General features: G+C 40.1%; 1 protein-coding gene across 6 annotated transcripts in view; it reads left to right on the top strand.

The window, feature by feature from the left end:
• The first annotated feature begins 2177 nt into the window (after window positions 1–2177).
• Window positions 2178–17167, top strand: part of MCPH1 (microcephalin 1) — a 330808-nt gene continuing 315818 nt past the window's right edge. For 5 of the 6 annotated variants that reach the window (XM_027840318.1, XM_027840317.1, XM_027840314.1 and 2 more), the window contains exons 1-3: window positions 2178–2278; window positions 8096–8187; window positions 10142–10260. In XM_027840318.1, the coding sequence (XP_027696119.1) occupies window positions 2221–2278; window positions 8096–8187; window positions 10142–10260 (269 nt within the window). In that variant the 5' untranslated portion in view covers window positions 2178–2220. Of the gene's footprint in view, window positions 2279–8095; window positions 8188–10141; window positions 10261–14310; window positions 14414–17167 lie in introns of those variants that run through there. The other variant, XM_027840315.1, reaches the window with a different exon arrangement.

Raw genomic sequence — 17167 nt, 5'->3', positions numbered from 1 at the left:
TCAGCAAGACAAGGGCTTCACTTGCTAATGAACTCAATGACAAAGTTTGTAACAGTTTGAAACAACAATTTTATTCAACAAAGTCAATGTCCCCAGGTGCAAAAATCTACGGCTTTTTTGCCCGTGGCTTCATGAGAATTAGCAACCAACTCAAGGAATATCATTTTGTTTGTTAGCACTATAGCTATATATCTATATGTGGACCAAATAAAGAGAAAAACTGAATAAAAAAATTATGCAAATAATTAAATCACTGTAGACAGGAAATCTTAGTCTTTAATTAAATACACACAAGCCCTTTTCTTTAATGTTCCTGGCTTGGGGCAGAAAATCTTCCACTCTTCCTTTTGCAACCGCACCAGAGGAAAAAGAATTCCAGTCCAAAATTGGCTATCAAATTTATCTAATTGTTTTTCTAATTCAATTCAGAAAGCATTACTTACTTACCTTTAACACCCTAATCTAGAATATAAAAGTTAAAGAGGGAAGGATTTTGAAAGTACGTTCTCTTTCTCTTGTAGTTAGTGGGCGTCGTGGATAAAGAGGTGACTTCTTAGCCAGGAAGACCAAGAGTCCAAATCCTGCCTCTAACAGCTACTGGCTATTGCCCGCGGGCGTGCCACTTTATCTCCATAGATTGGTGCTCCATAAGTACTTAAATTGAATGAATTACATGGGGGAGGGGTTGGGAGGGCAGCCTTGTTAGAGAATATCAGTGAAAATATCTGGGGCGGGAAAGAGATGAAAAGGCGATCTCAAGTTGCTGGAAGCCAAGGCAGACAGATTTGTTTTGTTTTGCTTTTTTCCGGGTTTGTGCCCTATTTACTTCAGTTAAGGAACTCAGACCTTTCCGACCATAACACATAGTGCAGTTTAACATTGGAAGTGTAACTTTAAATGCATAGTTGTTTCGTTCTGTAACAGGCCTCTGTCTCTACTCCATCATGCTTACAATGAGATCTCTCAAGACCAGGCCGGCTGGGGTGGTAAAAGCATAGACCATTAATTTAGCGCTGGAAGGGAGGGCAGGGGTCCTCTAATGACTTAATTTTGCAGATGAAGAAACTGAAGTTCAGAAGGGTTCATAGACTTGCCGTAAGTCACAGGATAAGCAGGAGAGTCAGAATTTGCACCCAGGCCCCCGAGTCCAGATCCAGTGCTGCTAAGATCAGAATTCTTCCCGCCCTTCCCCGTCTTTGAATAGCCTTGGGTAAATCCCCTTCCTTCTCTGTGCCTCATTCTCTCCCTTCTGTAGGGGCTGCACTAAGAATTCGCGGAGCCGTATTTTTCGCCTGATTCTTCCCGTCAGTTTGCACACGCAACTTTGTTGCGACCTGCAACAGGGAGTGGCGGCCTGCAGGAAACGAGGCTAGATGCGAGCTGGGACCGGACAATACTTAAAGACCATAGATCTGTGGAATCAACGGCTCGAGCACTTGATCATTTAGGTAAACCTTAAGTGCTTAGGGATCAGCTGTTAGGAACTTGGGTGGATCCGCCTAATATGCAGACAACCAATGTAGAGCCCGAGAGTAGGGGCGGAGCTGGATCGCGCGGGAGGTTTGAATTAGGGAAGCCCAGAATCAAGCCGAAACTTCTTGCTCTGGCCCAGCTTGTCGGTTTCAAGGCCGGAAGCCACAGTTGCTCCACTCCGGGTTTTGGTTCCTGCAGTGCGACGGGAGGGATGGCACGGCTAGGAGATCTTGGCCGAAACGGTTTTTGTACCTTAAAAGGTACAGCAGGCTTGTCACTTCCGTCGTTCCTTAAGTATAATAGGGGCATCATCATAACAATCCACCTCTAAGAAAGGTTGTGTGGAAAGCGTTTTCTAAGCTTTAAAGTGTAATGCAATTGAGAGCTGGGAGTAGAATAAATGAGCGTTCTGGGGCTTTAAAAAAAATTTAGACATTGACCGGGGAAGATAGGGGTTGGAGAAAATGCTCTTCCGGCCTCCGGGACCTGGGGGTGGGGGTGGAAGGGGCGGTCCTTAAGCTTCTTACTAAAAGCGGCCGACAAAGGGCCCTGCCCCGCGCCCAGCCCGTCTCCACGCTTCACGGGCTCCTGCCTGGGTCGCCATGAAAACACGGAAAAGTGGATTTCTTTTTGCAGCTACAAATCAGGAAGGGCTTTAGGAGTTTCTCTCGGCGCACGCGCAGTATTCTCCATCTGGAGGGGCCTCGGGCCAGGGAGTAGGAAGCGTGGGCAGCTCCGGGCTGCGTTATGGCTGCTTCGGGTCCTGCGGGTTTCCCACGACCCGGGGGCGAGCCCATCCTGAAAGGTAGAGAGAGCACGGGCTAGACCCTCCCTCACCTCTCCTCATCCGGTCCTGTCTCCCCCGATCCTTCCTGGATAGCCTTCCAGCGGTCAGGTCGCCGGTCCAGACTGGGGGCGGGGGGCAGGGGGCGGGTGTAAAGAGGTCGGGGGAGGACAGGGAGAGAGGAGGGGGTTTGGGGGGAGCTTTAGGGAGGGAAGGTTAAGGGTCCCGTGAAAGGAACGTGAAGACAGAAGAGATTGTCCCTTCTGACGCAGGTCGTGACCGTGTCCAAGACACTAAACTTCTCCGGGCCTCAGTTTCCTCATCTGTAAAATGAGGGGTTGGACTGGATGACTCCTGAAGGCCCTTCCAGCCCCAGATCTGTGGTCCTGGGGTGAAGGGGATGGATCAGCACAGTGCGCCGGTGTAGAAACTGGAGTAGGCTGAAATTAACCCCTTCAGTTTCTCACACCCCCGCCCCCTTCCCTCTCCCTGCTTCCAGGCTCCTCCATTCCATTCCAAAAGCCCCTCCGAGTACAAAGAATGCTGGAGCGTTTGCAGTTAGAGGACTTGGGTTCCAATTCATACTTTCTGGGGAGAAGTCCCTAAACCGCTTCCGGTCTCTGTTTCTCTTCTTTGAGGAAATTGGCATAAATAGATCTTATAGCACTTAATCTCTGATAGTAAGCATTTGTTAAGCACCTGCTGTGTTTATATTTTATTGGGAAACAGCCGTATACTTACAAGTAAATAAAAACTTTATACAAAGTAATTTTCCAGCATGAAAGCATTAATAACTAGGAGTAAGGAAAGGCCTCCTCTAGGAGCTGGCACCTGAACTTGAAATTGCTAGAGGCAGAAGGGAACTTTCTAAGCGTAGGGGTTCGGGTGTGTAAAGGCAGAGATCCAAAGCTGGAATGTCCTGTAAGGAGAGCAGCAGGTACATTAGGTCAATTTGGTTAGAAGTGTAGAGTGAGGGGGAGTAATGTGAAGTCAGTTTAGAAAAATAGGTTGGAAGCAGATTGTGAAGGGCTTTAAATGCTTTATAGAGGAGTTTGTGTTTGTTTTTTTTATTTTTTTTTTCTAGAGACAAGAGAGAGTCATTGAAGTTTCTGGAACTGGGGCTTGGGAGGTGACAAGATAAGACTTATGCTTTAGGAATATAAATTTGGTAGCTGTGTAGAAGATAATAGATTGGAGACGGGAGAAATTGGATGAAGGGAGACCAAATAAGGAGATCTTTTTTCAGGCTTTTGGCTGTGTACATGGAGACAGTAACACTAAAGCAAGAGGTGTGGAGCTAGAATAAACACTATTTGGCAGCTAATTGAATATAGGGGGACAAGAAAGAGTTGAAAATGATTCTGAAGTTTCAAATTTGGGTGCCTAAGTAGGATGGTGATGCCCCCTCAGTCCTCTTAATCCTAAAACTTCTCAGTCATAGGATCTAAAGATCATAGATATAAAGAGCTGGAAAGAACCTTAGAGGCAATCTACTCCAACCCCCTCATTTTACAGATCAGGAAACTGAGTCTCAGAAAGGGTAAGTTATTTATGTGGGGTTATACAGGTAGCAAGAAGGGATCTTCCAGCTTCAAATCTATAATTCTGGGACTGGGAGGGAGAAGTGAAGCTGCTGATGGGACTGAGTAGACAAGCAGGAGCTGAAGAATTAGGCAACTAAAGGGGTTGGATGAATTGAGGCTGAAGGATCAAGAAAACTGAGGTTGTCAGACCTGATGGCAATGAGGAGACTGTTCCTAAAGAGTTACTAAATCAGAGGACTACTTGGTTGAAGGTTTTGAGGAGCCAAGGCTACCAGTGGCAGTTATCTGAAGTGCCAAGAGCTGAAGCTGTTTTCTTCTCACATCCTTCCAACATCTTCCCAACAATCTTTGTTTATTCCAGTCTCAAATGAAGAAGTGGTCCTTCTCCTTGCCAAGGAGAGCACCTCTACCTGCACTCTTGACTCCATCCCCTGCTGCCTTTTCCACCTGATTGTCTCCACTATCATTGCCACAGTCTCTTTAATTTTCAAACTCTCTGTATCAATTGGCTTCTTCTCTGCTACCTACAAACATAGGTGTGTCTGCCCTAACCTTAAATAAATACATCTCTCTAGTGTGTGTGTGTGTGTGTGTGTACATTTACATATTGTCTTCCCTATTAGAATGTAAGCTCCTTGAGGACAGTAACTGAATGATCTCTCTCACAGGCATCATAGACTCAACTTATCTAAAATAGAGCTCATCTTTTCCACAAAGCCCAAACCTTTCCCAAATGTCTGTATTTCTCGTGAGGGTACCACTATCCTTGTAGTTATCCAGGTTTACAATCTTAGACTCATCCTTAATTCTTCAGTCTCACTCCACATGTCCAAAGACAGAACAAGGTTTGTCAAATCTTGTTATATCTACCTTCTAAAATCCCTTTCTCTTCACTTACATAGCCTTCACTCTAGTTCAGGCTCTCATTACCTACCTGTTATCCTAGTCTTTTGATCCCCTTGCCTCAAGCCTCTTTTCCCCCACCCCAGCAAATCCTTCAGTTCTCTGTCAAAGTTATTTTCGGAAACCATATATCTGGCCTGTGCCATACATAGTGGCACCATCCCCAATTCCTGCACCGACAAATGTAAAGTTTTCTGTTGAGCATTTAAAACACTTCACAACCTGTCTCCATCCTACCATTCTGAGCTTTCTTGTGTTCTCTCTCTCTCTCTCTCTCTCTCTCTCTCTTAGAGAGAGAGAGTTTACATTCATTAGAATGTAAACTCCTTGAGGACAGTAACTGTTTTTGCCTTTCTTTATGTGACTTCCCCCACATAGTAAACACATTAAGTGTTGATTGAGATACTAACCTCTAGTCCTGTTCCCCTCCCTCCCCTCCATCATTCTCAGGCAAAGACACGCTAGGTGGATGGATAGTTTCATAAGATTAATACTGAAAGATAGTATCAACTAGTTGAACTGAATCCCAGGCAGGGGAAAGGAAGGAAGGGAGGGACCAAAGCCCAAAGTGACATAGTAGCTAGCAGCATACAATAATTGTTTCCATTATATGAGCTCTCTCCCTTCCTCTCTCTCTTCCCCAAACACTAAAACTTTCAAAGGTTCTGTTTCATTTGTCCTACCCCATTTACCCCACCCCACCTTACATCACTAGATTCTGCTTTAAAAATCTAGGGCTTTCCCCTTTTGTATATCATCTGTATTACTTTACAATTTAAAAGGCTTTCCTCACAACAACTTGGTAATTAGGCCAGCTCTGTGATTCTTTGAACATAACTATTCCTGTTTTACAGATGAGTAAACTAAGGCAGGTGAGATGCATTGCCTACTTTTTCACAGTTTCTGAATTCTAGTAAGTTTCAGAAAGTAATTATTGACCCAGATCTTCTGTTTTCCAGGTATGGTACTCTTTTCATTATGTTGTAGCAACGGGGCACTATAGCATAGTGGAAAGTACACAGAATCTGGAGTCAGGGGACCTAGATTCTAGTCATTGCTTGGCCACTTAACTATGTGATGTAGATTTGCTTTGAGTACTTGACATAAAAGAATCCTTTGAATGTTTCTCTGTATTTGTAGGATTCAATGGAGCTTTGAAAATGAAAATGCAAAAGAGAATCCATTAATCTCAATTTCAGAGGCAGCTAGGTGGCAAAGTGGATAAAGCCTGAAGGCAGGAAGATCAGAGTTCAAATAGGGCCTCAGATACTTTCTAGCTTTGTGACCCTGGGCAGGTCATTTAACTTCTTTTAGCCTAAATCTACTGGAGAAGTTTTTCTTCAAACCATTCCAGTTTCTTTGCCAAGAAAACCCCATGGAGAATAACGGTGTGAAGTCAGACACAACTGAACAACAAAGACTAACTTACCCTTGGTTCTCCTGACTCTGGTGAGGCTTCTTGGTAATGGAATTGTCTACTAAACTAGTCACTGTGACAATAGGACCCTGATATAACAAAAAGAGTATAGTATGAGCACTTCTGGGATGGGACCACAAAGTAGGAAAACAAGGGGAAGTATAAGGATCTTCTGGATGCCTAAGAGAAACTACTTTTTGTTTTACCTTTTTGTTTTTGTTTACCTTTTTGTTTACCGTTATTTTTAGGGCTTAGTGTGGTTTAGTGGATAAAATGTTAGACTTGGAGTTAGAAGACCTGTGCCTGGCACATAATAGGGACTCACTAAATAGTTGTTGATCATAATTTTATGGAAGACCTCTGTGAGATTCACTTTTTTTTTTTTTTTTTACTACTTAATAGCTTATGTAACACCCTTACCTGAGGATGCTCTGGCCAAAGGGAATATAAATTTTAATCTCTGAAGCTTTTCTTTTCTTTTTCTTCTTTCTCTTAAAGACCAGTCTTAACCCCAAATCACTCTGGCTCTCCTTGATTGGACAACAGTAGGTCCCAGGCCAAGCCAGACTTGGTCATTGTTTGGGCCTTGATTGGCTCAGAATGAATGTAAATAACAATTGTTTCTGTTTTGGTCAGAAACCCTGAAGGAATTCCCCTTCCATATCTATTTTTTTTTAAGAGGCCATTCTTTGCCTCATTTCTAATTAAGCTTTAATCACTAAATGGGCACTGCCTTAGTCAAACTGAAACCTGCCAAAGACCTTAGCTTGAAAAGACCAAGGTCCCCCACTGCATTCTGGGCCACCTCCAGTTCTGGCCATTGGACCCAGATAGCTCCATAGGTGAAAGTGAGGCTGGTGATTTTGTACAGCTCACCCACACTTAAATCCAATTCATTTGCAAGTCATGGCCTCACCTTCCTGATGAGAATAAAGGATAAATAGTAATCTCTTTGAGTCTTGGTGTCCTCATCTGTAAAATGGGATTAATACGTGAAGTCCCTTGTGAAATTTAAAAGCAATATGTGTATCAGATAGTTTTATCTTTCTGGAGGTGGATTCAAAACAAGGGTTGAGTTTTGTTTCCATTTAAACTTTTCTGTAAAAATTAAAAATACTATGATGTGCAGAAGATTACACAGAAGAAAAGGTTTCTAAAAGTCTTCCTTTCTCAGTACGTGCACATGGTCTGTGCATATTTGGGTCAAGTAATCCAATGAATACTAAAATAAGACTTTCTAAAGCAATGCCAATTTCTTACTAATAAATCTTTTCTTATAACTCTTGTTGAGCAGCAAAAGAATGACTTGCACACCAAGTTTTCTCTCTGTTCTCTGGTGAATGTGTTAGCAAGCAGTGTAGCACCAAAAAGATAAGACCTGGGGAAAGATAAAAGGACTAAATACTCCAAATTAGATAATCAACCTTCCAATAACTGGATTCCTTCATTAAATATATTCTGGCTAGTATTGTTGTTCAGTTTTGTTTAGTTTTGTTTTTTTTCCCAGTCATGTCTAACTCTTTGTAACCCCATTTGGGTCACATTTCTTGGCAAAGATACTGGAGTGGTTTGCCATTTCCTTTTTTAGCTCATGTTACAGATAAGGAAACTGAGGCAAACAGGGTTCAGTAACTTGCGCAGGGTCTCACAGAGGGAAAATGTCTGAGGCCAGATTTAAACTCGGGAAGATTCTGACTCTAGACCCAACATTCTTTCCACTGTACCACTTAGCTGCAGAGTAGTATTATGTAAGATCATTTGGAAAGTGGGATTGGCTATTATGCTAATCAACATTCTGCTCAGTTAATATGACATTACTTTAGCTTTACTGGGCCGGGGCTTACCATTGACACACCTGGTGAACACATTTAAAAAGCAAAGGTAAGCTTCCTGGTCAGAAAAAGGACTCCCTGACTTGCGGAAAGGGTATTATGCAAGTATGGTACAATTCATGTTAGTGTATTTCCTTTTCAGATGTTGTTGCATATGTTGAAGTATGGTCATCCAGTGGAGTAGAAAATTATTCAAAAACATTTGTGAATCAACTGCTGGGTATGGGAGCAAAAGTAAGTAAAATTAATTACTTTTATTCTCAATGTGCATCTGACCCTTCTTTGATCTCTAATGAAAGTACTTTTTTTTTTCTGCTTTGGAAATTACTAGTGACCACAGGTCACAGAAAAGACCACATGGTAGGGTGACTAAGTATTGCATAGATTATAGGATCATAGATTAAGAGCTGGCACGGAATTTGCAGGTATTTGAATCCATCCCCCTCATTATGAAATGTTAAAGCCCAGAGAGGGGAAGCAGCTTCCTCAGAAACACCCAGATATAAGTAGCAGAGCTGAGATTGGGATGCCAAGGCATGGTCATTCTACTGTTAAACCAGGGATTTTATTATAGCAACTCCAAAGGAATTATCTTGATTCATTAATTGCTGTGGAATTTTACTGTAGCAAGTATTTTAATGGATCTGTTATTTCAATTAATCAGTCAATTATGAAATATTTATTAGCTGCCTAAAATGTACCAAGTACTATGCTTAGATAAAGGATATAAGAATACAAAGACAAAAAAGACAACATTCTCAGCCCCATAGGACTTTCCATTTTCAGAAGAGTAGAGAGGGGAATGACATGCACATATGTACAAAACACATAACAGATACAAGGTAAGATGGGTGAGGGGAGGGAGACATTATCATCTGCAAGACCAAGAAAGACCTAGTGCAGAAAGTGAGGCAGGCATGGTTTCCAGGGGTGGGGAACCAGTGGCCTTCTAGGTCCTTGGGTGCTACCTTTTGATTGAGTCCAAATTTTACAGAACAAATCCTTTTGTTAAGGGGATTTGTTCTGTGAAGGTTGGATTCAGTCAAAGGGCTAAAGTTAAGGGCCACTTATGGCTTTGAGGCCAAAGGTTCTCCACCCCCCCAAGACTGACGAGTTAGGAATAGTACTGAGGTTGTGAACTCAAGGGATTGGAAAGATGGTGGGACACTTAATAGAAATAGGTTTAGTGGAATAGTTCATAGTCCATCCTTTTCATCATTCCTTTTCATTTTGTGATACTGTGCCATAAGAAATGATGAACTTAAAATATGCATAGAAACATTGGAAGACATTTATGTGAATTGTTAGAGCGAACAGAACCATGAAAATAGTATGTACAATGACTATGACAACACAGATGGGAAGAACAAACAAACCTGAACTTAACATAGTATACTTAAAATAACCAGGATTGTACCCTAGGAAGAAATGAAAAAAAAAATGCACCTTCCTCTAATTTGTTGTGATCACAGACCACAAAATTCAAAGTTGGAAGAGACTATTGTGGCACTCTAGTCAATCCATGCAGAAAAGAACTGCTACAATATAACCTCCAAGTGGTCAGACTTCTGGTGGAGGACTTAAGGATCTGGAACATTTTGTATACTGTCAGACTTGGTTGATACATTGCTTAGTTTTAATTAACTGCTGTTTTCCCTCTTTTTAAAAATTTTGTTTTATTATTATTTTTGGTTACAAGCTATGACTTCATGAGGAGGGGAGGGATAAAGATTATATTCAGAAATTTAAGTTCAGGTAAAAACTAAAGATATCAATGGAAATGTAAAATTTTAAATGGAAAAAAAAATCTCCCTTTAGCAATACTTTGTTGAAGATTCCTGATCTCATTCTCTTCTGTCTTTTTAATGGACTTTTTATATTCAGGTCATATATCCAATGTGAGTTAGTGTGGTATATGGTGCAATATATTGGTCTATGCTAATTTTACTAAACTGCTTTTATGATTTATGTTCTTGAATTTATCAAATGCTGGTCTCCTATTTTTTGATTGTTTATCTAGTATGTTAAATTGATCTATTTTTTTTTCTCATGTATCTTTCTAAGCTGACCTACTTTTCTGTATGACTTTAAAAGAATGAGTGGGATATTTTTTTTGGTCTGATAAATTCATGACTTTAGCTATTAATTAGTAACAATTTGCACATTCTCTTTCATTTTGATTCTACAGGTTTCAAAAACTTTTAACAGAAATGTAACTCATGTTATATTTAAGGAAGGGTATCAGAGCACTTGGGACAAAGCACAGAAATATGGTGTAAAGCTTGTTTCAGTCCTGTGGGTTGAAAGGTAAGTAGTGCTTAAAGCAGATTTCAGAAGGATGCATTTTTTTCTTTTCAAAGTATAAGATATGTTAAATCTCTTTATAGAATACCTTTGCTACAAAACTGTCTACTGTTTTGCAAAAGCATTTCGTTCTGATGACCTAGTGTAATATTTCCAGACAGTTTTATCTTAATTTTAGACAAAAGTTAATCTCATATTTTAAAGCAGGTATAAAAACATGCTACTTGTTCACATATATTCCAGAACCAGATAGATCAGAATACTATTTTCTAAGACTTTCCTAGTCCTATAGGCAGAGTTTGCATTTTGTCCTTTGAATTTCTCTTCCTAACAAGAAGCCAGCTGGCATTACCTCCTGTGCTCACCTCTCATGCAGTCTTGCCTTAGTAGGAATAATTTATGGAGTGCAGGGACTGTGTTTTATCCGTGTATCTCACTCAGGATCTAATCCAGATTGTTGAATGAAGAAGTGGACAAAGGGTAAGTGTTAGAAAGGCAATAATAGGCTGACTGTACCTTTTGTTATCTGCTACTGAATTTTCCCCTGAGGCTTATGGAGCATATCCATAATTCCTTTGTCCTGTCTTTTGTTACTTAGAAATGGCTTTGATAGCTCACATTTATAAAACCTTCAAAGTATTGTAGTTTACACACGTTATCTTATTTGATTAGAATAAGAATACCACAGATTGCTTCCTCTCCATCTATTTGTACTTCCAGTACACTTCCAGTGTTTGATTAGAATGGGAAGGGAAGAAAAAGGAGTAAGTTTTTATAGCCAGTTCAGAAAACACTAGGGAGCCTAGAATTTCATATTAAGATTCAGAGTGGTCAATTCAATGAAGTGAGGATGGATTTCGGGATGCATCTCCTTTACTATAACTCCAAGAATGGGATGGACATAAAGGCTATTCTCAAGCTCCATAGTTGTTCCTGGGCTAGTGGGCTGGTTCTGGAACTATAAAGAATCATGAGTTGACCCTATACTTACCTGTAACATGACATCATATTAACACCAAAGCAGTGATGCTAGTTTACCCGTGTATTTGATACACACCATAGACATGTACCACATATGTGTGTGTGTATTTGATACACACCATAGACATGTACTACGTGTGTGTGTGTGTATATCTATATCTATATATATATATATATATATATATATAAGCCAGACACTATGCTAAGTAAACACTTTTATAAATATTATCTCATTTGATCCTTACAATGTCCTGATAGGTTAGACACTATTATTATTCCCATTTTACTTTTGAGGAAACTGAGGCAATCAGAGGTCAAGTGACCTGTTCAGGGTCACACAGCTGGGAAGTATATGAGGCCAGATTTAAACTCAGATCTTCCTGATTCCAGGCCTAGTGCTCTATCCACGGTTTCACCAGCTGGAATTTATCAATAGAAATAAAAACTGTTTTTAATAGCACTTTTGTTTCTTATCCATATGGGGACTCCCTTTAATGGTACAGATTACAATCCCTCTGTTCCTGATCTTGTAGGATTTTTTTCTGTAAATCCTGTAGCTTCTGGGCTTTTTAATATTTGGTGGATACTAGTCCAACACTACTCCTATCCATCTTTTATTGTTCATTCTTGCTATTAGTTTCCCTGCTGAAATTTTTTCTGTACTTCAATACATCTTCCACACAGTTTCCAAAATGATATTCCTACTCTTCAAGTCTAACTATGTTATTCTTCTGATCAAAAAGTTCTAGTGGCTCCTTATTCTATGGAATAAAATACAAATCTCTCTAATTTGCATTTAAAGCCCTTCACAGTGTGACTCCAGCCTACCTATCCAGGCTTATTATATATGACTCCTCTTCCTGTACTCTACTTTCTAGTCAAGTTAGCCTACTTACTTTTCCCCAAGTGTAACATTTTATCCCTTGTCTCCTTCCCGAGAATTCACTTCCTCTTTATCTCTTCTTAAGAATCTAGCTACTTTAGTTTGACTCAGTTGCAACCTCTTCTCTTCACTGCATCCTTGTGCCTCTCCCAAAATTACTTTGTCCATATTCCCTCTGCATACTCCCTGCATTTTCTTAAATGTAAGGTTCATGAGGGTGATGGGGTTTTGTTTGTTTGTTGTGCTTGGCCATGCCTGGCACATAGTAAATGCTAAACATCCTGAGGAGTTTAGAGGCATGTAAATGGTTTATGGTCTGCATCAAAGACACAGGTGAATCAGCATGATTTTGTTGGTGTTGATATGTCATGTTATTGATAATTGTAGAGTCAATTCATGATTCTTCATATTTATTCAATTTTCATGCATTCAGTAAACATCTATTAAGCTCCTATTTGCTAGGCAGTATGCTAAGAGCTGGAGATACAAAAAGAGGCAAAAGAGTCAGAGCTTACAATCTAATGGTGGAGACACCATGAAACAAATATAACCAAAGCAAGCTATATAGAATATAAATAGGAAGTAATAAAAAGAAGGAAAGCACTGGAATTAAAAGGGGTTGGGAAAGGCTTCCTGTACAAGGTGGGAATTTAGTTGGAACTTACAGGAGGCCAGGGAAGTTAAAAGTTGGAGCAGAGGAGGGAAGATGTTCTAGGGATGGCAGATGGCCAGAGAACATTCTGTAGTCATAGAACCACCAACCCATTGGTCCAGTAACAATCATGGAGCTTGGGAATAGCCATTAATGTCCATCCCATTCCTGAAGTTACATTTAACAAGATCTACCTACCCTGTGTAGAATTGGCTGATGAACCTTAACACGAAATCCTAGGCTCCTTATTTCTTTCTGGGCCGGCTATAAAAACTTAACCACTCTCTAACTTGCTGGAAGGTATCTAGGCACCTACACCCTGGAGGCAAATAAGGAGAAAGCATTTTAGGAACTAAGAGTTTGGAGTCATCCCACTGTGTAACTTTGCCCTTGCAGTGTTTGCTACCATTGTCCTATATTGTGAATTCTGTTTCTGCCTGATACTTGGGTGTGTGTGGGGGGGGGGGGGGGGAAGGGGTTTTGGAGGAAATGGGTCTTCTGTGTCATTGAGGAGATTGGGAATTCCTTTGCAAGTGTCTCCTTGTCTTTGTGTATCAGTTTGTTGCTGAAGGGATTTGGGAGTTCAGAGTTCCTGAACTGCTACTGTTAAGAATTGGCAAATGATCTGAGCATTGATCTCAGGCTAGTACTTAGACTAGGGTCTGAGAGTATTTCTGAGATCCAGCTTATATTTGGCAGTAAAAGAACCTCAGGAGAAGATCATTAAATTACAGATCTAAAATGAAAAGAGGCATTAGTTTCTTTTTGTGTGTGTGTGAGAGAGAGAGACACACACACACAGACAGACAGTCATGTTTAAGTGACTTACTCAGGTCACAAAGCTAGTAAATGTCAAGTGTCTGAGGCCGGATTTGAACTCAGGTCCTTCTGACTCCAAGGCCGGAGCTCTGACCACTGTGCCACCTACCTGCTCATTTCCTGTGCCCATTTTATAAAAATGGGAACTGAAGGGCAGTGAACTTAAATGATTTGCCCAGAGTCACAGAGAAGCAGGATTTGAACCCAAATCCTGTGACTACAAGTTCATTGCTTTTTCCACTGCACCCTCCACAGTAGGCATAATAGAAATTCACAATAAAAAAAATTATGGGAAATTCTTTCATTCTCACAGTATTGTAAATGTAATACAGTACAAAGAGGACTGATTCTGGAATCAAAGGATCTGGATTCAAAGCCCACCTCTGATAATTACTACCTATGTGACCATGGGCAATTCCCATAACCTCTCTGGGCCTCAGTTTTCTCACCTGTAAATTGAGGGGTTTGTATGCATATAGCCCTGAGGTGGAACCTTCATTAAAACTTCAGATAACAGCAATACCAACTAATTGGAATTTCTTTTAATCTACTCTGTCAACTCAATGTTAGAAGTATTAATGAGATGTTTCATTTTAATTTGTACTAGGTAATCTCTGAAAGTCTCTTCTAGTTTTAAAATGCTATGATTCTATTCCCCAAATGCAAAGAGAAATAGAAGAAAGACAGAAGAATGGGATTATAATTCATCATAATTCCTATGTTAGAGGCTTCCTCCTGACCTGAAGGTGTAGGGCATACTTTGGATGAACTTCTCAAGCTTATTGGTTCCATGCAGATTCCTGCCACTAGCAAACATAAAGGTACGCAAACTCAAAATAGGAACAGGTTTATTTAGTGACTCTGACATACAGATATGGCTCTATCAGACAGAGTCCATAGGAAATCATGGTACCCACCATTATGCAGCTCTTACTTCACAGGCCTATCTAGTCTCCAACTGTTAAAGCATTCCCTAGGTAGGGCTTCCTAAGGGGCCTTTAGGCATTGCACCTCGATGGCAGTGACTATAGCCTCTCTGTCTCTGCAGCTCACCTAGCTACATCTAGAGCTAGCTGTTTTGGAAGCTCCTTCTGAGTAGGAGTTGTTTTATTCTTTGACTCTCCAGAGCCTAGAACAGTGCCTGGCACATAATAATAGATGCCTGTTAATTGATTATACCTTTCAGTGTCCTTAACAATGTTCTTCTTTTTTTTAATAACATTGCTTGACTTTCAAGCCCTTGTCTCTTTCAGTTTTTAGCAGATAGTATTACATATCTTTAGTATGGAGTCTTGGCCTGTCCCTTTATCTCCCTGTGATTTTCATTAACTTCTAACCAATGCCTTTCTGCAGTCAACAATCCTCTTCGGTTCCTGATAGATGTTGATAAGCTATTCTTGTTCTTTGGTAGGGAAGAGTAGGGGCAAGCAATCTAGCATACCTGTCTTTGCAGAGCATGTTTGTAGTTTGATACCCTTGTCCACCAGGGTGCCTCCATTTTGCTTTTCTTGACCTAACATCAGTGGGTCTAGTAACAAGAGTTCTTAACCTATTTTGTGTCATGTATCCTTTTAATAGTCTGGTGATGCCCAAGGACCCCTTCTTAGAATAATGTTTTTAAATGAATAAAATAAAATATATAGGATTATAAAGGAAACCAGTTAGGTTGAAATAAAGATGATTTTCCCCCATCCAAGTTCATAAAACCTCTGAAATCTGATTTCTAGATTAAGAAATCCTGGTCTAGAGGCTTGGGGGGGGAGAGAATTTTACTCTTCTTAAAGTTGTCTCTCAGTCAACCCCAATTCATCCTAGAAGATCTGGAGTGTTCAAATTTTTCAGGCTGTTTGTAGTAGCATCTAGGGCAGGATTTCTTAAATTATTTTTTGTGTTGTGGATCCTTTTTTTTCAGTCTAGTAAAGCCTGTGGACCCCTTTTCAGAATGTTTTTAAATGCACAAAACAAAACACAGAGAATTGGGGAAAAAAAACAATTATGTTGAAATAAAATTTTTTTTGAAGTTCATAAACTCCAGGTTAAAAATTCTGATCTAGGGGAAAGAAGAGTCATTCCTTCTGTCTAGTGGGTATCACCACTCACTTAGCTGTAGGGTACTTTCTTACCTGTCCTGATGACTCTGCAATCAATATCTAAAACTTCTTTAGTTTTTTAGAGATTTTGTTATTGTTGAGTCATTACAATGGTGTTCAACTCTTCATGACCCCATTTGAGGTTTTCTTGGCAAAGATACTGTAGTGGTTTGCCATTTCCTTCTCCAGTTCCGGCTCATTTCACAGATAAGGAAACTGAGGCAAACAGGGTTAAACAACTTGCCCAGGGTCACACAACTAGTAAGTTTCTGAGGCAAGATTTGAACTCGGGTCTTCCTGACTTGAGACCCAGAGCTCAATTCACTGCACTACTTAGCTAAGGGTTTTTGCTATTCATAAAAGTTTAAAATTATAGAAGTTTTAGTCATTAATCCTGGTCTTCCACAAGGCATCCATTAAACTCTAGATTTTCTTGCGAAGGTAGTTTGGGTTTTATGAAGCCAATATGTTTTTCCCCTACTTCTAGTATCTGTTGTAATCTTAGCTCAAGGTGAAGGATCCTCTGAACAGACCCTCTAAGGCAATGGTGTCAAACTCAAATAAAAATGGAATATTGGTGTAGAAAGCCACAAATTAACATTATGTATGTTCCATTATATTTTAATTTATTTTGTTAAACATTTTCCAATTGAATTTTAATCTGGTTTGGCAAGCAGCCAGTGGGTTTTGAATTTGACACCTCTGCTCTAAGGTATCCTCTGGTGCAATGGTGTAAACTTAGAAAGAGGACCACTAAACCTTATATAAGGGTTACTGAGGGCTGTCTTTTAACTTACTTTTAAAATGTAATATTATTTATATTGTATTTTTATTTATTTTGCTAAGTATTTCCCAATTACATTTTAATATGATTCATACCACATTCGAGTGTTGTGAGTTGCATGCAGAAGTGTGTATGACATCTCTGCTGGATCAAGACATATTCTGTAATGATTTTCCTTATCCTTCTCTGAAATTCTCTGGCTGTGGGCTCCTTTGAGGTAAGAATTCTCACCTTGATACCTTGAGTAAGAAACATCTTTCCATACCTGGTCTTCAAAGTTTCCTTCTAGGGCTTCACCCACACTACTCTGTCCTGGAAGTCCTCTTTCCTCATCTTCATTCAGTAAGCATTTATTAAGAGCCTGTTGTATTTCATGAACTGTGCCTCTGGGCTGGGACTACAAGTTTGAAAGTCATCTTGTTTCTGCCCTCAGCCTGAGGTTTTCTTACATACACATCCCATCACTTTCTGCCTGGTTGATTTTCCTAAAAGCACAAGCTATTTGTTATAGCTTATTCTGTTCATATCTCCATATATTGCCTTAGACTGAGCCCTTATCCTAGCTGGAGACATGTATCATTATCTTTGAACTTGGGTTCCACATGGCAGCTAGCTATCTGTAAGATTCCACCAGACTGAAATCCTTTTCCTATTCAAAGACTTTGACCTCTGTCTTATTTTCCAAGTTCCTGTTTCCCATG

The sequence above is a fragment of the Vombatus ursinus genome, unplaced genomic scaffold (assembly GCF_900497805.2).
Source record: "Vombatus ursinus unplaced genomic scaffold, bare-nosed wombat genome assembly UNPS02014841.1, whole genome shotgun sequence".
Classification (NCBI taxonomy): domain Eukaryota; kingdom Metazoa; phylum Chordata; class Mammalia; order Diprotodontia; family Vombatidae; genus Vombatus; species Vombatus ursinus.
Note: the sequence above shows the minus strand (reverse complement) of the source record. Positions and strands in the feature narration are given on the sequence as shown.